The sequence below is a fragment of the Andrographis paniculata genome, unplaced genomic scaffold (genome assembly GCF_009805555.1).
Source record: "Andrographis paniculata isolate CXL003 unplaced genomic scaffold, ASM980555v1 Contig64END, whole genome shotgun sequence".
NCBI classification, from domain to species: Eukaryota; Viridiplantae; Streptophyta; class Magnoliopsida; order Lamiales; family Acanthaceae; genus Andrographis; species Andrographis paniculata.
The window spans coordinates 200,464-222,286 of NW_026137600.1; the positions used below are offsets into that span (position 1 = coordinate 200,464).

Sequence of the window (21,823 nt, forward strand, 5' to 3'; positions counted from 1 at the left end):
ATCAATTATCAAATGTCCATTTAGATGGAAAGCATAAAACGTGCAGTATATATGTTACAGCCAAGTAGTATTCTTGCCAAATGCACAGAGAATGGATATATATATATAGAGAGAGACAGAGACTGTGAGAGAGAGAAGATCATACAGCATGCATAGTAGAGAAAAGAGGGGTGCGTGTGGATCCGCAAGCACTTTGAGGTGGGGAAAAATGTGGGACGCGTGCTTGTAAATTTCAAGCCAGTGTTCTCTTAGTGTTAGTTAGTAGTCGATCTCATCTGGGATTTTGGCTCTCCCAGCATACGCATACTGCATCTCGGCCATCCATGTCTACAAAACATCCCATTCAACTGTGTTACTCGACTAATCAATTCGGCAAAGACAAGGAACACAATGGTCATTTACATAAAAGCAGCAAATACCTCGTGTCTGAAGGAAATTCGCAAATTTGGCACATTGGTCTTGTGTATGTCGTTTCCTTTAGGCCCTCTCTTGTAATACTCCTCCCCAAACCAGTGAGCCTGAAACAAGAATTCGATTTGGTCATTGCTAGGGGAACATAACTGCTGCTGGAGGAACACTAAAGCATGCTTCGATGTTGACACTGAAGAAGAGAGAAAATCAATGAGTGAATTGAACAGTTAACACTGGAGATTCAAACCTTGGCCGAATGAGGGAAACCAGATTGATAGAGGGAATTTCTAGCTATCTCGCAAAGGTCACACGAACTGAGCTTCCAAACCTGAATATATATATATATATATATATCAATAGATGGAAAACACTATAACACTCACGATCGCCAATGAAGCAGTAAGAGACTAACCTTTGCTGCCACGCTGTATTCTTCAACAAGAGGTTCTTTAGTAAGATGGATTTGTAGAGGATCATCACTGGACAGGGATACATTCAAGCCACGCTGGAAGAACATGGGAAATGGATTCCGATGATAATCCAAGAAGAGTGAATTGTTGCTCAGCGGTGACATGGCTAAACCAATCTATATAGTTAAAAAACAAATTAAATCAGACAGATTATTTGTCGGTACAAATAAAGGAAAAAGAAAATCAAGATGAGATTAAGCGAAGATATTCAACATTCATCTCTACACATCTCAATTGACAATGAATAAATACATTGAGCAAACCTGTGCGAGATAGTATAGGTATTGAAGAACCGGCGTTTTCCGTAAATTTATTCCGTGTGATATGTTATGACATAGTAGAAAACCAGCAGCTAAATGGTCCAACTCACCAGCCTGCAAAGAGAGTCTAATAAGGCATTCTAGAAGGGTACAATTAATCTTTTCAAATAATGGCATATGAGAAAACAACCTCTCCACAGTGTGGCCGAAATCTGATTGTTGGGAATCCCTTCGATTCACGGAGCTGACAAAGGAAGTATGAGAAAACTAAATGTGGTAGAAGTATAAGCACATATCTATATGAAAGAACATTATATTTTTAGTATGAATTCAATGTCCTGACATGTAGTCACAAACAGATTTTCAATTTGCATATACCTCTAAACCTATTCCATGTTTTTTTTTCCAACATGATGCTAGAGAATAACAAAGCAAATAAGATTATGTTGAGGAAACAGACAGGTGCCAATTAAAGGACTTACAAACTTTTTTACCTTATTAAGTGTGTATAAGTTTGCATAGCAGTAATAAGCATAGTAAGAAAAGGCAGGATTGAATTCATTGGTCCATTCTGATGGAGTAGGCATGTGCTTTTTGGGCCTCCTCTCGGGTTTACTTTCATCATCAACCATGTCAAAGCCAACAACCTGCATCACAGAACATCTTGTGGGACGAAATAAAAAGGATAAATGGAGCAGAAATTTGGAAGTTGTCTAGTTTCCTATGTAGATGGAAATAATTATTTGGAACTTTGACAACAATACCCTAACATGCAAATCTAGATCTCCTCCATTCGCTACCAATTTATTTATCAAAATGGTTTATAAAATCTAGATGGGATTCATTTAAAAGTTCAGTTATTTGCATGGGAAGATAATTATAAATAGATACTTGGTGTTCAAGCACACTAAGAATTTACACATATTGAGAGTAGATGGTTAACGTTGTATAAAATAAACGGTACCATCATAAAAGTTAGTTACAATTATTGAAACTACTCCAAAAGGTCTATGGGATCCTCAAATACTACATAACTGCATTCTCATAGCCAGTTCACTGTGAGGACAAATAATTTACTCTATCAAGGGTAAGTTTCACATGTAACACCAGACCTGACAGCAGAGTAAAAGAAAGGATAGGAGATGGCATACGGCATATGGCATAGTAAACAAAAAACATATGCTATGATGCAGGAAAACATCCACGTGGCTTCTATATATAAATGCCAGTAAATTAACAACAAATGATGAATTAATTCAAATCAAACCTGCAATAAGAAAACATGCAGGTGAGGATGGGAATTCGGATCAACTGTGACTTCAAAAAGTGGAATGAAAATGTTGTCTATTATGTTCTGGAAGGAAGTTACTGTTCCCATACTTCTGTAGACATTGTATAACTTTGGCAACTGCACAGTTGAAAATTTATAAAACATATCAAGAATCACCAAATATTAGAATCATCAATCTGGAGCTTTAGCGCAAAAATATAAACCTTATGAATAAATAAATATTGAAAAATTCAGTTGCATCTAATTACAGAATGAAGTCAGATGGATCAATACAATCATCAATAAACTCATGGTTTTTCCTTCAAATTAATGATTTGAGATTAATTCAACATTTAGACACACAAGGAATTGGGGAGAAAATGTAACACTTGACTGCATTATTGCACTAACGAAATGAAATAATCAAATTAATGCATATAAATGACACCCAGATATAATGATAACCATTTTAATGGAAACTTGTTCTACATCCCTACAGAAGAGAAAGATTATTAGTTTATGTTATTGAAAAAATTACAAGTAAAGATCCGAAAATCAAGATCTTGAGAGGAGCTACAAGTGGGCATCCCTTTGATGGTCTCAATGAGCCATTGTTGCATCCAATCCAAGCCAGTTATTGGGCCAAAGAATGTAACTCAAACAGTGTGGAAGTCAAAAAAAATTATCAGTCCATCATTGTCATGTTTTTAATTAGAAAAAAAAAAAAAAATGCATGTTAGAGGTGATGTCTTAGAAGGAAATGAGGAGATTGAATAGTAAAGCACATGCAGAAAAAGAAAGTAAGCAATATATTCTTCTACCAAAGAATGTAGGTCTGACCCCATATGGCATTGTAATTACCTGAATCAACCAAACAGCATTTTCGCTATAGAGCCCATTGTTCACAAACCAGCTTCCCAGCTGATCCCATTCACTTTGTTTCCTCCCATATATTGAAATTCGATACTCAGCGAGCTGAAAATGCAAGGTGAGATAAGAATTTCTGGAATAATAAAGGATAAGAGATAGTAATCTGAAATTAACAACCATCATTTTAGGTGCTCCTGTTAGAAAACAAACTCCCTTGATTCAAGAGTGAGGGGGATGACACACAAGTCTCCTCATCTTTTCTCCTCTATAGATCTCCAAGTACATGCAACGTTTGGCTAGAGAGAAATAACGGCCCGATCTGTATGTCTATTTGCACTCAATGGTTGCTCCAAGCACAACCTTCTTCAATATGGATCGAAATCGAAACATCCATAGTTGAGATAAACATACAGACAGACCATAGATCAATGCAAGCAAATTTCATCGAACACGTTACTAACATTAACCTGTTTCTTAAGGTTTATTGTTTGACCAAACCTTCCCATCAACCAAGAAACAACCCATTAACCCAAAGAAAGTTTAGAAACTAAGTGTGACCCACTTGTGTGAAGTTGTGAGCCTTAAAAGCTTAATTAATTCAAAACCTTTACACTGAATGAGGTCAAAATTCAGATGTCAGGATATAATATATATATATATATATATGTTCAAGCCATGGCTGTTGATGTGTTATGCCTGCATATGTTTCTAAGTAGATCAGATCTGAATTGAAAAAACGAGTATGGCCTATCTTAAGTCATTATCTTAACATAAAAATGAATTATTGCCCAGTTTACCTGGACCTCAGGTGTAACTATAGCATTATGTAGAAAGGTAAAGGTAGTCAATATTTATAGAACACTCTGTGGAACAGTTTCAAGAAGATCCTCTCAAGTAATATGTCTACATAAAAATGAGTTTCGGCATTTGATCTTTAAGCATTAAGTGGGGTGAGTAGATGCATATCACTTTGAAGGAACATCTCTGCTACACAATTTTCATATACAACACAAGCTTGTAAGGAAGAAAGAGTTGTCTTTTCATAAGAATACTTCTGTGGAGCTTTATAGGTTGGATAAATAATCTAAAGAGTCAAGTTAGATGAAACTCTCAACCAAATATAAAACGTTCTACACATATTTAGAGTCCTTACAGATAATAGCACAAAAGGTTTAGATCAACACAAATGACATGGAAAGATTTCCAGGGTAAGTAGATAACCAAGATGTGATAAAGAGAGGCAGATAAAACCATACCTGGTATTTACTTGCTTCTAGATCTGATAAAACCTCCTTTGTCACTTCAGCCAGGAAACGCCCTGGGAAAACACAATTCATAATACTTACTGCTAGGCACGACCAACTTGAATTTGCAATTTCAAGAATTTAGAGGCGGCTTAAAAGTTCTTAGCATTTAGAATGGATTTTCAACAGCCATCTTGTTCTATTTCCAAGAGCAGGAAATAAGAATCTGATATTAATTGTCAAGGTAACAAAATTTTCAACAACACACCCATCAAACACATAGATTGAAGCACATTGTAATGGTCAAATCAGATGACATCCAATACACAGCTATTCCAGCTACAATAAAAATAGAGCTACTATTCCTCCAACTCAAAAGTTATCCCAAAATGTAACAATTAGGATTAAAATTTTACTGAGAAATTTATTCAGATACGGGAAAGGAAACACCTTTGAATTGATAACTGCTTTCAATGCTCTTAATAAACATACCTTGTATAAGATTATCCTGTTTCAGAAAAATTTCTCTAAGCCTACTCTGTCCACAAGGATTGTACTTGAGATTGAATTTGTCAAATCGATGGAAAGTACTCTTGTCAGCATGAACATCCAACAAATCTACATTCAGATCATACCTGCAATAAAAGTGCAAGATTGAAAAACAAATGAAAAGTAAATAACATTTCACAGAAAATGAAATATGGATTGGCTTGAGTACAAAATAATTGTACCCTGTTAAATCCAAGCTATCAAATACTTCTTTTAGGGTAAGGTATTGTCCATCACGGTAAATAACAACCTGAAAAAGATAATTGATAGCATGGTCTTAAAACATCAAACAAAGAACTAAGTAATACTGCAGCTGAGACTAGAAATAAAGTTGCACATCATCGGTTGGGGACATAAAGCATTAGTTGAGTAAAGCATCACAGGACTAAAAAAATACCTCATCTGGTTCTTTTCTTAACTTTGACTTGATGAAGCGAAGAAGATGCTTCTGGTTCATGCAAGCAGAATGGTGGATATGGGTGTCGACTTTCCGTATATTGTAGAAATCACGGTGTGGTGCGCTTTTTTGAGCTAAAAACTCTCTATCAGCATTCACTAACAAGTGAAGGCGGAATTTCTGTGATCATATAAAATTTAAAAATTATAGAAACAAAATGTCGATATATATATATATTACCAAAAATAGTTGGGAAATACCTCTTCAAGGAATCGTAGCCTATGATAGCACACAGATCGTACAGTTCCAATGGACATCACTTTCAAGATATGGTGCATATCAGTGAAAAATGTTGTTGAATTTGCGACAGGAAAAAGTTCTTCGGAGTCTAATTTAGCAAAGAATATGAAGAAAAGAGAGATATACAATAAGTATATTATTTTGAAATTATGTAAAAAGACGCATCATGTATTTTAACTAGAACCAGCCTCTCAAATCTTACCATTTTCACTTGCATATACATGCACTACACCATCTACCATTTTGAAGACATGCTGCTAGGCAATCATAAAACAAATATGAGAAAACTAGCCATGTTTGATTTAATTAGATGGTACATAAATACAATTGAGGAATGAAGAACAACTCACAGTAGATGCTTCAACTGGGACAAAGCGAAGAGGGTCATTTTTCATCCCATCTAAACTAGATCCATCTTTACTTCTCCTCCAAGGTGCTATACTTTCTCTGAACACATATTTGTCTCTCAGCTCTAGACATTCATGAATCATCTTCATTACTTCATGTTCTTCAACAGTTAAAGAGTCTGATTTCATATTTGGAAGAGCATCAGAATACAGCAAAATTATATGGAAAATGAAACCATAAGAAAAGAAAAGGAAACAGCAGAATTTCACAAAAGTATCATGCCAGTAAAGATCTAGCCAAATCCCTGATGATCAAGTAGGTTTAATACCATGAAAGGAAGTTACTGATGAAAAATTGTTGTTGCCAAATAAAAGATCATCTGCCACAACGTTATCTGATGTTTTATATACTTCTCCCTCAGCATGATCCGTATTGGACTTTGCTTCAGATTTATGGGCATGAATATAAATGCTTTTCTCTACTTGTGACTGAGCAAGGGTTTGATTAGAAGTTGTTAGATTCATATCCTACAAAGCAGACAGACATTCTGGTAAGTAACATTCCAGAGAAAAATTATTGCAAAAGTAAATGTAGAGGGGAAGTATAAAACTAAATTGTACGAATATGAACAAAAATAAAATGGCACCTAAAGCACAGAATTCAATCAAAACCAAACTAAAACCTGGTTCATCCCATAAGGAATGTAAACATCTAATACAAAACAGTCTCAACAAGAGTTACCCAAAAGACTATTGGTGTGTTAGTTGGTGATTTTTTTAAAAAAAAAAAATTTGGTTTAAATAGTTTAGTGAATCGTGAATATTGAATAGTAAAAAAAGTGAAAATAATTTACAAGTGAACAAGCCCTACATCGCTTCTTGGCATGTTTGTAGTCTGACGCTATCAGCTATCTACATCAGTTGTTTGTTTTAGCCACCAGTCAAATAACAGAGTAAAAGTGCAGACTTGATAGTTGATACAGAGAATTATCAAAAACTATATAAACTTATCAGTCACAATATGCTTGATAATATAATAATAATAATAATAATAATAACATTTTAAAAATATATCATTCTTTTCCAAATATAGTTGGCTTATAATATTTTGAAATATTAAATGGCTTACAAGAAAAAAAGTTTGAAGGTGAGAGAGGGAGCCAATGAGATTAAATACTGCAGAAACACTAAAAGGAATGAAGAAATGAAGGATGTGATAGTGCATGTTCTCTGAATGAACAAATACAGATACTAAACCTCTTGAATTCTTTATAAAAGTATAAAACTATAAATTAGTAGTCTTCAGCATAATAGATTGTATGAGAAATTGGCCAATATTCTTATGCAATCTCGATATTCAAATGCAGTAGATTTCATCGCTATTTCTAGCCAATGCATCACATGCTTCTTATGCTTTTCTACAAGTCCATTTTATAGGAAATGCTCATTAACTCTGCAGAACCACTTGCCTCCAATCATAGAAAGATTTGTTTGGGATGCATATAATTCTTAAATAATAAAGTAATTCTAATATTTTTCAAAAGATGAGATGTCTCAAACTTAGTAAAAAAAAATATGCGACAAGAGAACTAGAGAACGAATTTTACATCTTGATAGGATAGGGCATTCTCCTCTGAAGTTTCAGCTTCTTCAATATCAGAATCCCATGTGCTCTCAACTGTATAAGCAGCAGCTGTTGACTGAGGAGTCACAGGCCTACAAGATTCTCCTGTACAAAGGAAATATGGCATATATGTAGAGAAGTACACTCTAAGTCTATTAAGAAACCAAGTGCAAAACAAATTCATCAGGGCAAAAATCTTGAGTATCATATCAAAAGCTGATGTTCATGAACATATCAATTGTTTGACCAACAGAGATTCATCAAGAAACTACTTCATTCCTAGCACCTATATTGTAAATTCCGGATAACGAACTTCCTACCATCACGCCGTGTAATTTAACGAACTGTACGAAACTATGCAAAAAATAAATAAATCAATCTTTGAAAGCACAAAAAGAAAGCGTAATTTCACAAATAGTAACAAACTGAGAACTGAACTGCTTAATGACAGAAGACAACTGTATACCATCTCTATAATCAGTCCGAGCCGGTGGCAAATCAGTAGGAATCAATTCGGTTTCACCAGACGAATCCGGCATCTCCGAAGTCCTAGAAAACCCCGATTCTTTCCGTTCATTTTTCAGAACGGTAACATTCGGCATGGAAGACGAAACTCGATAATCCACAGCCTCCTGACCATAACCATCCTCGTTGCCATCATCGAATGAATTCAAATTCAATACCGTATTGTTACTTCTCCACACGTTCACGCTCTTGTCATTGTCAGCGTTCCAGTCCGAAAAATCAACTTCTTCGTCATCCGTGAACTGCCGGCGGGCGCGGTGGCGGAGTTTGATAAGGCGATTGAAAACTTGATCGACGCTGCGCTTGTGGATGTAAAACGCGGAGAGAGCCATCACAGATGCTCCAAACAACGCCGCCACCGCCAGTTGAAACGGTGAAGCAGGAGACGACGGCAGCTCCGGCGTATCCATAGCGAGAAGTTTCGGAAGGTAAAGCTCCCGCACGCTTCCCCTGCTGCTGCTATTTATAGTGTCGTCGAGTCGGCGCTGCAGCTTCAGCACATTATTCATTAGGGAAAGTTTATTTAAAAAATCAGAATTTATTTAATTATTAGGAGCGGATAAATCATAAATCATAAATGCTTATTATCAGCCGTTGATTTGGTAGATTAACGATCCAGATCAATTATTAGTATATAATCACTATTGGATACAAGCTTTCATTAAATTTACAATAAAGGGGTTTGGGAAGTAACCGTGCTTCACTTCACTAGTGCTAAATCGTTGCCACGTTTCTAAATTTGGTGAAAAGGGAAACAAATAAAATAAATAAATAAAAGGGTGAGAATGACATATCACCCTATGGGCCTAAGTTAGCTATACAATGGGCCCAAAACCGAAAGGTTAATAAAATATTAACTATTAATATTTAATACTTAGAGAGAGCGACGGTGGTCTAATGCACCACATGCACTAGATAGCTTTTCCTCCACCCTCTCTTAAATTGGTAAACTTAGCCATTCTCAGTTATATAAATAGACAAAGATGGGGTTAATTTTATTTTGCTCTCTTTGATATTTGGATACAAGATTAACACTCCATCGTTCTTTATTCTAACCTTTTAGGATGTCCAGAGAGTAATTCGTTACAAGATCATCTATTTTTTTATGATTTTTTTAGTTATGATGAGATTCGGTACTTGTTATATGAATTTTATAATAGGACTCGACTTTGTTTACTTGTGAGATTTTACACTTTATTTTACTATTTTAATTTTATTTTTCTTTCAAATCAAATCTTCAATATTTATTTTATTACACTAAATTTTAATTTTACATTTAAAATATTACATCAATACATATTTATATAACATCAAACAACTATTATTGTTTATTGTTGAGATATTTTAGATTTAGTTTAATATTTTGTTTGGATTAGTTTTGATTGGTTTATTTTAGATTTGATAAGTTTAGGTTTGTCAGTGATCTATCATTTGCTTGTGATATGATCTATTTGATTCCATTCAGAGTCATGTCTGTGTATCTTCTTCGTATGTTTATTGTTTGTTGTCTACGGATTTGCAATCTGTTTGTTGTCTATAATATGTCTTATGTCTGCTGTTTGCTCTTTATGCAATCAACTGTGACTCTATATAGAGTTCTTTATGTTAATCTATCTTTCTTTGACTCTTATATCAATCTGCGTTTGATTCTGATTCCATCGACTTTTGCCTCGTATTTAGTTTAGGCAAATTCAAATTAGCTTATACGGTACTACTTGAATTTGAAAGGAATATTGAAATATTTTTAATTTATATTTTATTTAATATTTTGGGTAAATTAATTTTTATTGATTTGTTTTAAGTTAGTAGATTTAGCGATTTGGTCACATCCACAAGTAAGTTGATTTGATTAGAGTTTATCCAGTGTGCTTCATAATGGTTATATATAAGTTCTTCTTTAATGATTATATATTTCTTTCGTCATTAACAATTTATTCATTTTTCTATTTTAGTTCGTTCCATAATAAAAATTTTATTTTTTTTAGTAAATGTATTTTTTACTAACATTAAAAATACTATTTACAACTTACAATATATTACACAAATATCGTTACATTTATATCACATAATATAACTTTTTTTTACTTTATTCGTACACATTCGAATATAATTAATATTCATAAAACTTGGTATAAAAAGCAAACGGATACATAGATAAGGGAGGAATGAAGTATCATTTAGGGTGATTTTAGATAATTTTCTTGTTACCTACTTATTATACTCCCTCCAGCATCTATGTTTATGTATATTTGATCGGGCATGAATTTGAAAAAAAAAAAAAGTGCATAAAAAATATATATATCATTTTATTGTATAATTTTCACCTCACAAGACATTTAATTCCGCTTAACAATACCCTATTGATTTCATTGAGTTCGATGTTCAAGTGATTAACAATAGTTGCATTGTCATTTTTTATAACTTGAGAATTTATGGTTGTTATTTTTCGAGTGTGTTATGGATAAATACCCAGCCGAGTATAATACCCTGCAAATTAAATTTGATAACATAAGTCACATTAAACAAATAATGTATAGCAGATAACATGATTTTATTTTATTTTTACTTGAGTTTATTAGTCTTATTCCTAATGGTAAGGATGAACTCGTAACATTGATGTCGTAATTCAAATCTCAATGCTTCTCAATCTCATCCGCCAGACGTGTCCAACATGATTCGCTGCAGCCGTGTTCAACATGATTCGCTTAGTGTTATTTATTTTGTGAGATAGATGGAGAGAGAGAGTATATACAATACTGCTAAAATATTTAATTTTTTTTATTTTTATTTTAAATATATAAGTGAATACGATAGTTCTTGTTAATGCTGTGAGAAAGTCGTATGCTGGTTTAAAATAGACATAGAAACAGTCAAGACAAAGAAAGAGACAGATAGATTTTACATATGATAGGGATATGTTTTGCATCAAAGTTAATTTTTAATTTGTACAAATTAAGATGGACAAAAACAGCGCCCAGTACTTCAATTTTCGGAAAAATGAATTAGTTTCTATCCATTGCAGTCAGGTTTATTATATAATCCTCCGTCCCAATACATAGTCATTATAAAATTATTATTATTTTTTTTATGGATTGAAAAAATTTTATGAGTGGATACAAAGTAAATAGTAAAAAATAGTTATATTTTATTTTTATGGATTGAAAAAATATTGCAATGATATTTGTATAAATATAGTGAAATACAAAAATAATTTATTATAAAATAAGAATTACAGTGACAATTTTTTTAAGAATACAATTATTTTGAAATGTGAAAAACAAAATAACAGTAGTAAAACAGATTTATTGTATTGAATGGAAAAAAAGTATGTCATCAAAATTTTGCACAATAAATAAAATAATATAAATAATTTATGTATATGTAATATATATATTTTTTAGTCTCAAATCTCAAAGTTTAATTTTTTTTAAAAAAGTTAGTATTTTAATAATATTTTAAATTTTATAAATAATTATTTTTTAATTTTAGTTACATTAATAAATTATTTTAAATTTAATTTACAATGTATCATATGGTATAAATTTTTTAATTATTAAAAAATTATTTTTTATATGAAGTACAAATTGTATAAAAAATATAAAAATAATAAATATATATAATATATTAATATTTTTTAAAAAATAGGTTATAAAAAAATTAAAAAATAACAAAGACTATATTCTTCTAAATTTTCGGGTATCATTTGACTATTATGCAATTTATTATAAATAAATAGATAAATAAAATTAATTTCACGGGGGTTTTAAGTTTTAACAAACTACCCTCATAAATAAAGAACAAGTAAGAAAAGGGGCTTTCTTTAATTAAGGAATTATCCGTGACTTGAAACAGCTGCTGCTGCTTGCAGTGCAGTGCAGAGCAGAAGAAGTACAAACCAAGCAACAATGGCGGTCCATTAGATTAATCACGACACGCTTCTCCATTGCCTTCTTCTCTTCTCGTCTTCAAGGCTTTCGAGGAAATATGCCTGAAGGATGCTGTCTATCATCACAACCCATACCCACATTCCGAATTTCCATCCCAACCGTTTGAGCTGTGCTCTAACATTTCCCCGGATTTTCGTGTTCGCTTCCCAGAATCGGACCGCAAATTCAAAGAAAATTTCCATTTTAAGCCGCTATCTCGGTTTCCAGGGGCTGAGGGGGGCGGGGAGGCTCGAGAGGAATTTTGATTGTCCTTGGTGCTGCGGGTGTAAACCGACAGAAGAAGAGTCGGAATTGGAGTCGCAGATTATGGAATTCATGGAGCGGTCGGAGAAGCCGACGATGTTTCCGACGAAAGACGAGCTGATTCAGGCTGGAAGAATGGATTTGGTGGATGCAATAAGGACGAGAGGCGGTTGGTACTCGCTCGGATGGGATGACGATGTCGACGAAGGTAATGATTTTGATGTTGAGGAGTTTCAGAGGAGAGTAGCGGATTGTACCGATTCATCGAGAGATGATTCGTTTTCTGGATTTGAGAAAGGCAACGATTTCGCGGATTTGGAATCGCAGCAGTCGACTGCTTCAACATCATTGTGAGTTCCATTGAATTATACTTTGCTTGTTTGCTCGTTTGCTTGCTGAAATCATATTCCAAAGTTTGTTGATAATCAACGATATAAAAATTTACCCTAAACCCTAAATCACAGTTTCATGATGGTTTTCAAAAATTGATGTATCTGCTTTAAGTGTTATCCTCCACACTGCTGTGGCTCAATACAAATTGGTGAAATCTTTACTGGTTTTAGAGAATCTAGTGCTGATGAAGATGCTGGGATAGAGGGTATACTGAGTAGATTGGAGAAGCAGAGGAATAGTGATTTTGGGATCAATGTAGATGCAAATGGATACGAAGCTCATGGCGAAAGTAAAGAGGAGGGAGAGGACAGGCCCTTTGAATCATTATTAAATGTTGGGGGAAATGGAAAACTCCCGAGACTTGGCGGGGCGAACGCCTCTATTCTCAGGAGTAGCCCGAATGCTGAACAAGAAACTTGGAGAACTTGGAGCTATCAGCGCGCAGGTACCAAATATGCGGAGTTCGAAGGTACTTACATGCCTTTCTTATACCAATCTTTTGACAAGGTTGCTTTTGTGGTTCACTACTTCTGTTAATGTGTTTTGTATGCTTCGAAATTTGCAGCTGGTGAGGTTTCTTTTGGTAAGAATCAAGTGGAAACTGATAAAGGAACTTATCATGATCGAATAGCTGTGAGTACTGGAGACAATGCTCAAGATTGGCGCAAACATGAAGATATCAACAATGGTCAAATTAGGAATCATCTTCAGCATCTAGAAGCTGAGCTAGCTTCGGCTCTTCATTCCTTGAGATCTAAAAGGGAGCAAGGTGGTCTCGAGGAGGTGCGCAATTCAATTTTGTAGTTTTTACACTTCTTGTGAATTTTTGCCTGCAATAGCACTCTATTGGTAATCCCATTTTCATATCAAGATAATTTGTTAGATTTGCCCTATGAGCATTTGATCGGCGTAGGATTAATGCTAAGATAAATATACTTGCTGATAATTTATATACCTGCTTTTGCTGATTATCGTTTGTGCTTTTTGCTAGGCGAGTGGAAGCAGCTACAGTGATTTCCAGAAGCTCTCCGATGCAGTTGAGTTCCAGGAGAATGAGTTCATGACTGCGAAGGAGAGGCTGAGATCGATAAGAGCCAAGCTCGTTGTATTAGAGGGGAAAATGGCAATAGCAATAGGGTGCGTATACTTCATTGATGGTATCTTTCTCTCATAAAAGCAATATTCCTTTGTAAATCATTCTGTCGCTTCCACATTTTCTCAGTGACGCTCAACGGTTGGTCGAATTGAAGCAGAAGCGCATGGATGATGCCCACAAAGCATTGCAGCTTCTTCGCACAACCTCCATAGTGTGGCCAAATTCAGCTTCGGAGGTTTTCTTGGCAGGATCTTTTGATGGATGGACATCTCAGGTTAGATATTTCTTCAAATTGTCGAATTATGGCATTTATTTCATTCCCATGGTTCAAGTGAAGGAGTTGTATACATATTATCATCATCATCATCATCATCATCATCGATTTGATCGATACCCTTGTGTTCTGTATTTTCTAGTTGATGTTGTTGTTTCTACATGCTTAATACAGAGAAAGATGGAGAAATCAAAGACTGGCATCTTTTCTGTTAACTTAAAGCTATATCCTGGCCAATATGAGGTATGCCAATCAACCATCTTTCAACTACGTTACGTTACCCACATGCCATTGATAACCACAGGAGATTTGGTACAATTTCTAGCAGATCAAGTTCATTGTTGACGGCATATGGAAGGTAGATCCACTTCGCCCGATCGTCTACAACAATGGCTATGAAAATAATCTCCTCATCGTTACATGACTTCTGTTAAGCACTCGGTAGGAAACCGCAAATAGATGTACAGGCAATTCCACTATCATGCGAAAAGAGGTTAGCATTCTTGTCTTCAATCTTTGTAGAACAAATCCTCTGGAATAATTTAGTGTTCTTGCCATTGCCCAATGCATTCCTTAAACATTACATGAAATCCTTTTAGAACTCTAGAATACATAACTATCACAAAAACTGACGAACCGTAGCTTTAGTCCTACATTATTAGTCAGGGTCCTATATATCGTAGAGTTTCTCATTGTACGGAAACAGATGCCTACGCACAGGCTGCAAAGGCTTATCTCATTCGGGCATAGAATACTCACCATATGTTCTTAAAACGAAGGAAAATCCGCTCCCACAATAGACTCTAGAAATGGGGCGTCTGTTTGTGTCGGGGAATTGATGGGGTAAGGAAACCACCTTAGGGCTTGTTTCATCTTTCGTATCGCCCAAGCCAAGTTGGCCGTGTTCTCCCCAACCCCATGTCATTATAGTGTCGTTATCTGTATTGTAAAGTCAAATATAAGATAACACAATGTAAGGGAAAAAAGTTCATGTGATTTGAGTGTTTCTTCTTGCCTGTAACTACAGCAGAGTGTTCTGCTCCTGCTGCAATCTGCAGCACTTTCAATTCCATTAGCTCAGGAATCACCCGCATTTTAACTAAGGTTGATCTTCCTAATAAAAGGAACTAATCAGCTAGCAGAAGTGTTCCTTGCTCTTAATTTACAAAAATTAACTTCAAGTTATTCGATTGTTACCTGATGCCTCGCTCGTTTGAGGTGTTTTCTGGGGTTCGCTAAGCACTCCATGACGATTGCCACCAAGCATGAAAACTTGCCCTTCACCTGTAATATAAGCACCAGCAGCAACCTAATTTGGACATTCAAAATGTTCATCCCTCCGCTGTCAAAGTAACTGTTTGTAAGAAATGACAGTTCGCATATACTTGGAATGTTCCATACTTGTTAAAAGCAAGGCGTGATTCCATCCTAGAGCAACATCTTTCAATGATATAGCTACATCGTAACATTGGGGTATGCATTCATCTGAAGCACCACCGAACCCTCGTCCCCATGTATATAGCCTTCCATCATCTAATCCAAACACCAACAAGATAAAACAATCAACGGGAGTTCTGCATTTACTAGTGCTAGATTATCATCTACCTATGCTGTTAAGAATAAGTAAGAATCTGACCCGATAGCGCTGCACTATGCTCTCCATTAGCTCGGACCTTGGTAATTCTAAGACTTGTTATGCCCAAGGCAATCTGAGGATAATTTGATGACTTGATTTTTTCAGAAGATATGCCCAACTGGCCGCGCTTTCCGGATCCAAATCCGTACACCTGGTTTTCTGTACCATCGAGAGCTTTGTTAACTACTTAGGGACACATGGATACAAGGGTAATGTAAGTGTGAAAAGATTCGAAAGCTTCCTATAGATAAATGAAGCTTAAAGATTACCTCTAAGTAAGACTAGTGAATGGCGCATACCGCAAGCAACTTGATTGACAGGCTTAGAGCTGAAATACGAGACCTCTAGCGGTGAGCATTGTGAACTGTAGTCGCCGTGGCCAAGCTGACCAAACGAACCATCCCCACAGGTGAAAAGATTACCACTTTCTGAAGAAGTAAGCAATTCAATAGGGTTGGGATACAGATAGTATCAAATGTCACAACTATTACTAGGAAGATCATAGAGAACATTCGCAACAAATCCGATATCGGCTGGGAAAGCTTCACCAGTTAAAGTTCAAAAGGCAAATGCAGCTTAGAGATGCTAACAACACTCATCCAATCTTCGATGAAACAGTGTAATGGAAAAGTTCCATACATTCAACATATCATGATTTGAATCGAGCTGTTAGCGGTTAGGGTTTCACCACAAATTCTAACCAACTGATTAGATTAGGAATAGAATATCTCAGAATTGAAGCCCTAATTCATCCAAATCGTTGCAGGGGAAATGGCAAACCTGAGACGAACGCAGAGTGATTCCATCCTGCAGAAACACAAGTGATCTCAAATCCTTCCAGAGCCTTAACTTCCGTCGGCTGCGAGCAATCGGCCATCTCGCCATGCCCCAATTGTCCCGAGCTTCCCCTCCCCCACGCCAACACCCTTCCACCTGCATCCAAACCTAATTCCCCTAAAAAAATGGGAAAAAATAACAAAATTGCACACGAACTGCGTGTGGTGTAGTAGCTCACCGGACAAGAGAGCGACGGCATGGGCGCCACCACAAGCGAGGGAAGTAACGCGTCCAAAGGCAGAGAGAGAGCGGATGAGCTGCGGTGTATGCTCATCTTGAAGGCTCCCCCTCCCCGTGGCTAACTGGCCGTCGGTACCGGCGCCCCAGCTCCATATCTCTTGCCGCACTCCGTCATCAGGTTCTTTTATCGGACTGCCGCCATTTCCGTTCATTCCGTCGGTCGGTGTTTCTTTTACTTTGTACTAGCGACTAGTGAGGAAGATGGTAAAACAATGTGGAAAATGATATTTAGTCATGGTCATCAATAACTATTATTTCTTATTTTGAAAATTGGATTCTTTAGCACGATCTCGTCTGAATGATACCTTATAATTTGAAAATTTTGTTTACCCCTTTTCCAAAATCATGAACACAATTGAATAATATCACCACTATTGTATTGTCATTAAATAAAGCAATTAAGACAGCTTGAATTTTCTGATTGTATGATTTGAAACATGCCTATTGACTATAAATTACAAATTGAATCTTCATGTTGCACTTTTTTAGTTTAGTTTTCACAGATACAAAAGGTTTATTAAGAGCATGCTCCTACAATATCACCAAAGATAATCCCTGAATCAAAGTCCCAAAATTGTAATCCTCATGCTACAAATATCAAAAACTTTAGCCGCATTCCAAAACTACTAATACATCAAAAGCACTTACCCCAAGAGATCAGAACACAAACTAGCAAAGTTCAACAGGAAGAAGAAATCGCTGATCCAGTAAAACCTACTTACGTCTTTACTACAATTCCCATCAATCAACTACATAGGCATAAGATAAAGTACAACTCCGACTTCCTAACAAGATCCGATTCCCAAATAACACCGAGTAGCGAAAATGATCCTGAAATCACCTGATCGGAGACCGGCCAGCGGCGAAACCTCCTCGGCGCTGAACCGGTATAGTGAGGCCTGGATTCGGCGATCGGAGATTGGATCTGCGGTGGAGTAGGGGAAGTAGACAGTCAGCGTCTCACAGTAGATGCAGAGTCCTCATCTTCGTCTCGCTCTCGCATTGCTACTTCCCTCAGCCATTATTCACTTCATTTTTTTTTTAATGATTAATTAATTAATCCATAGTTTCTCATTTATTTCAATATTTGTGTAAAGCAAGGAAAAATAATAATAATAAAGTAAGGAGAAGAGGTCAATAAAATTTTGTTTCATTGGGCCAATACGTTTTGAATGTGTGGGCCGGTGGCATGATAGACTACGGGCCCATATAATAATAATTTTCTTACTATTAGTATTACAACAAATTTGTTAAATAAATAATATATACAATATAGATATTTTTATTTTTTTTTGTGAACAATACAATTATATAATATAAATAAAAAAAATTAGAATTATTTTATTAATAATTAATATAAATTATTTTTATAAAAATATACATGTAATTTTAAATAAAAATAAATTAAATGTCATAAGACATATTAATATGAAAAATATATTAACTATTATGGGATGAAATAAGTATTTACAATAAACACACACACACAATGATGGACTTTTTTTTAGTTTGATTACTTTTAATTTATTTTTTTTAATTATATAGGTGTGTTCTTTTTTAAAAGTACTTTCACACATTATTGTTAAAAATTAATATATTATATTTTATATAAATAAAAGTATTCTTTCAAATTATTTCAGAAAACGAACACACCTAAGTTAAGATATATTTATATTATATTTAGTTTTAAATTATTTCTAAAATAATCAGGATATAAACCAAGTGAAAAACTGTTGAATACGTATAAGGATGCTTTTAACAAAATGATATCAATAACAATTTATAAATCCCTTTTGAGGGGCTTTTTTTTTCTTGTATTATTATACAATACTCATAATATACTAATTTTTTTATATATTAAATATCCTATTTAGCTATCATTTAAAACTAAAATACAAAATTTAAAAAATAAAAAAAAAATAATAAAAATTAACCTTTTAAGTGTAATAAAGACAGTGGCAATAAATGAATAAAGAATTAAGAGAGAGAGAGAGAGAGAGAGAGAGTCCAAAAAGCATTAGGCCCACACACAACACAGAGCACAACATCAGCTTTTCTACACTTATTAGAATGGCGCGAAAGCGATATATGGGCCCGGCCCATTAACCGTACTCTGTTCGCCACGTTGCAGGCCCATTTGCCATATAGCCCCTCAACTGGGCCCCACCTCTCATCATGACGAAGACCTCTCTCCAACGTACACGTGTACCATCATACCCCACGTGTCGCACATCCTTCACCATATGCTTAACTGTTTGTTTTTACTATTCCGTTACTTATACGGTGCAATATTATTTTGCAATATTTAAAATAATAATAATAATAATAATTTATTAATAGATATAAATTATATTCTATTTTATTACATCAACGAAATAAAATAAATAAATATATAAAACTTTTTTATATCATATCATATTATTTAATTTTCAAATTATTCTATGTACTTACTATTCATCAAGATCTTTATTTATAATATTTAGTTCCAATTCTTTTATACATTTTATTTATTACTTTTCCTCTGAAAATATTAACTTATGTTTTTTTACGAAAAAATATACTATATTATAATCATTTTAATGTCTCTTTAATTTATTATTATTTTTTTATGTGATATAATTATTTAATACTATAAGTGATGACAACGGCAATGATGCATGCTGACATTAATGCAAGCAATTATTTCTTGCCTCTATTTTTTTTTCTTAATTAATTAATTTCAGTCAAATGTGATAAAAACTGATTATAAATTGAAACTGTAGTCATATTCTTCTCCATCGGATTAATACTCCGACGTGGGAACGTTCTTTTGTTTGTGGATGATTTAATTACCAGATTTAATAATTATATATATAAATGGGATTTTATTTTAGAATAGCAAAATAAATAAATAAATAATAAGAAAATACACACACACACACCAAAAAAAAAAACACATATATCTTCATTTAATTGTCTCTAAATTGGTGTGTTTAGTATGAAAAGAGTAGTACCTTCAAATGCAATTACCGACAATATGTTGATATATATGTACATTAATATCATTGTATTTTTCATATTCATACTTTTTAAACAAAATATTTATGGGACGTGATAGTTTAAATAAAAATGAGTGTTGAATATTTAAAAACAAAAAAAACTATAAAACAATTTGTGACAACAAAAATACAGGTAAAGAACCATATAAGTAAATAAAAAAGGAATGTAAAAAACAGGCTGAATCTATATGAATATTTATATAAACTACAATAAAAGGAAGAAAAAAAATCAGGTAACTTTTTTATATATGATTAATTAATGTTTATGGTATAATTTATTTTTAAAATAATGATTAATTGTTATATATATTATAACTGAAGACAGTTACTTTAAAATAATTAATTTATTTTTATATAAAATTATGCTCATTTGATTTGGTATAAATTTAAAAAAAATAATAAGAATATCACTTTTTTATCATAAAGAAAGTAGAAATAATGACATTTTCTACTAAAAAGAAAAACAAAAATATTTTTAAATGACAATTAGAAAATATAAACATAGATTTAAATGAATAATAGAAATGGTGAAGTATGACAATTGCCAATTCAATACATATCTTTATTAATTTCAATAAATAAAATATATTTATACAATATATATATATATATATAATTGACACCACATAATTTCAATTAACATAGTATAATATTTATTGTATTAACTATTGAAATAATATATATTATCTATTTATTTATAATGTGTTGGCTACAAAAATTAATATGATGGTGATACAGTAACTCCTAGTCAATTTCGCAGCATTTATGCCCGAACCACCGAGTGTGACTTATCACTTATCAGCCCATTAATTAAATTAATTAATTATATTAAATGTGTATATATCTAGGCATGCACCGAGTATTGATAATCTTCATATGGCACAAAACTGGCATGGATCACCTGTCCTGAGGAATTTTCTGTAGCCCTTGTCCATCTTAGGGGAAGGGAACACATGACAATTTTATTATTTTTTAATTTTTTATTTTAAAATTCATAATTTTTTAAAAATTACATTTTGTCCCATAACAATTTGAGATTCACACTGATTCAATAATGATTAAACATTATTCACTCTGAAATCGATTAGAAATCACAAATCGTCGCAGTCGTCTCTTCTATCCGTCTATCGTCGCTGCCGTCGGTTGCTGCGCCCAACTCACATCTTTGTCGTCGTCGTGCGCTCTTAATCGTTAGCGTTTGAGAAATTTAAAATTTAGTAAAATTTGAGATTTTTTGCAATTCATATTTTATTTTTTTGCTTTAGGGTTTAAGATTTGTTGTTCTTGATTCTAATTTAAATACAAATTTTGGATTTTTCAATTTCGAAAGGGTTTTGATTTTATCGATTTAGGGCTTTTAGGTTTTGTTGATCTTGTGCTAAACTTTTATGTTGTGGCTTTAGTATTGAATCTCAATTGATGTAAAAATTCAAAATAATTCATATAATAAGTTCTTTAAATTTTATAAAATATAAAAACTATACACATGTGTTTCTACAACAACAAATTTTTAGTATTTTTCTTTCTTGGGTGATTATAGACATGCTTTCAACTATAATAAATAAACAATAACAATAACAAAAATAATAATAATAATAATAATATAGCCTGAAGCAGTAAAAAATACAAGAAAAAAAGAAATAAATTCGTCGGGATATATGCTTTCTGATCACCTACAATACACAGACAATGACCGAGTATTTGAAGATTAAAAAAAAAAAAAATAAGGCTGGAACGACCGTGAAATTCAAGAGCTCCGAGAAAAGTAAATATAAAAATAAGAACCACCGAGTGTGAATCGCTGGCGAAATCGATGATAAATGTTGAATGAGAAATAAGCTTAATAATGTGA

At 33.7% G+C, this 21,823-nt stretch overlaps 3 protein-coding genes across 7 annotated transcripts; 1 reads left to right on the forward strand and 2 right to left on the reverse strand.

The window, feature by feature from the left end:
• Positions 1 to 5: 5 nt before the first annotated feature.
• On the reverse strand, positions 6 to 8,757 carry LOC127261775 (AMP deaminase-like). 4 transcript variants are annotated; one of them, XM_051290170.1, is made up of 19 exons: positions 8,209 to 8,755; positions 7,726 to 7,847; positions 6,448 to 6,646; positions 6,122 to 6,297; positions 5,974 to 6,025; positions 5,732 to 5,859; positions 5,472 to 5,651; positions 5,257 to 5,324; positions 5,018 to 5,160; positions 4,538 to 4,599; positions 3,273 to 3,386; positions 2,409 to 2,549; positions 1,636 to 1,788; positions 1,332 to 1,385; positions 1,145 to 1,255; positions 824 to 997; positions 659 to 739; positions 420 to 518; positions 6 to 327 (listed from the first exon to the last, which is right to left on the reverse strand). In XM_051290170.1, exons 1-19 carry the CDS (start codon positions 8,675 to 8,677, stop codon positions 259 to 261), a joined length of 2,595 nt encoding a protein of 864 aa, XP_051146127.1. In that variant the 5' UTR covers positions 8,678 to 8,755; the 3' UTR covers positions 6 to 258. The 4 variants fall into 4 exon arrangements, with proteins under 4 accessions (XP_051146127.1, XP_051146126.1, XP_051146128.1 ...); XM_051290169.1 differs by having other exon boundaries at positions 5,974 to 6,028; XM_051290171.1 differs by lacking the exon at positions 2,409 to 2,549 and having other exon boundaries at positions 5,974 to 6,028; positions 8,209 to 8,757.
• A 3,332-nt stretch (positions 8,758 to 12,089) lies between these two features.
• LOC127261750 (protein PTST homolog 2, chloroplastic) lies at positions 12,090 to 14,697 on the forward strand. Of its 2 annotated transcripts, XM_051290111.1 has the most exons (7): positions 12,091 to 12,807; positions 13,021 to 13,319; positions 13,416 to 13,633; positions 13,842 to 13,987; positions 14,073 to 14,220; positions 14,395 to 14,463; positions 14,549 to 14,697. In XM_051290111.1, the coding sequence occupies exons 1-7, from the start codon at positions 12,263 to 12,265 to the stop codon at positions 14,642 to 14,644; spliced, it is 1,521 nt and encodes a 506-aa protein (XP_051146068.1). In that variant the 5' UTR covers positions 12,091 to 12,262; the 3' UTR covers positions 14,645 to 14,697. The 2 variants fall into 2 exon arrangements, with proteins under 2 accessions (XP_051146067.1, XP_051146068.1); XM_051290110.1 differs by having other exon boundaries at positions 12,090 to 12,807; positions 14,395 to 14,565.
• Positions 14,614 to 17,085, reverse strand: LOC127261751 (ultraviolet-B receptor UVR8). Its single transcript, XM_051290112.1, has 9 exons — positions 16,872 to 17,085; positions 16,637 to 16,789; positions 16,126 to 16,284; positions 15,857 to 16,015; positions 15,622 to 15,753; positions 15,418 to 15,504; positions 15,236 to 15,334; positions 14,980 to 15,159; positions 14,614 to 14,792 (listed from the first exon to the last, which is right to left on the reverse strand). Exons 1-9 carry the CDS (start codon positions 17,083 to 17,085, stop codon positions 14,614 to 14,616), a joined length of 1,362 nt encoding a protein of 453 aa, XP_051146069.1.
• Positions 17,086 to 21,823: the final 4,738 nt, after the last annotated feature.

Bases quoted from the DNA above. Each gene is read 5' to 3' on its own strand.
- LOC127261775 (XM_051290169.1), bottom strand. From the start codon at position 8,677: ATGGATACGCCGGAGCTGCCGTCGTCTCCTGCTTCACCGTTTCAACTG. The intron at 7,848-8,208 runs GTATACAGTTGT...TCCTTTGTACAG, and splicing joins TCGGACTGATTATAGAGATG to GAGAATCTTGTAGGCCTGTG. The intron at 1,386-1,635 runs GTAAAAAAGTTT...TTCCTTTGTCAG, and splicing joins ACTTATACACACTTAATAAG to CTCCGTGAATCGAAGGGATT.
- LOC127261750 (XM_051290110.1), top strand. From the start codon at position 12,263: ATGCTGTCTATCATCACAACCCATACCCACATTCCGAATTTCCATCCC. The intron at 13,634-13,841 runs GTGCGCAATTCA...GCTTTTTGCTAG, and splicing joins AGCAAGGTGGTCTCGAGGAG to GCGAGTGGAAGCAGCTACAG. The intron at 14,221-14,394 runs GTTAGATATTTC...TGCTTAATACAG, and splicing joins TTGATGGATGGACATCTCAG to AGAAAGATGGAGAAATCAAA.
- LOC127261751 (XM_051290112.1), bottom strand. From the start codon at position 17,085: ATGAACGGAAATGGCGGCAGTCCGATAAAAGAACCTGATGACGGAGTG. The intron at 15,505-15,621 runs GTATGGAACATT...CTTATATTACAG, and splicing joins TCACGCCTTGCTTTTAACAA to GTGAAGGGCAAGTTTTCATG. The intron at 15,335-15,417 runs GTAACAATCGAA...TCCTTTTATTAG, and splicing joins TCAAACGAGCGAGGCATCAG to GAAGATCAACCTTAGTTAAA.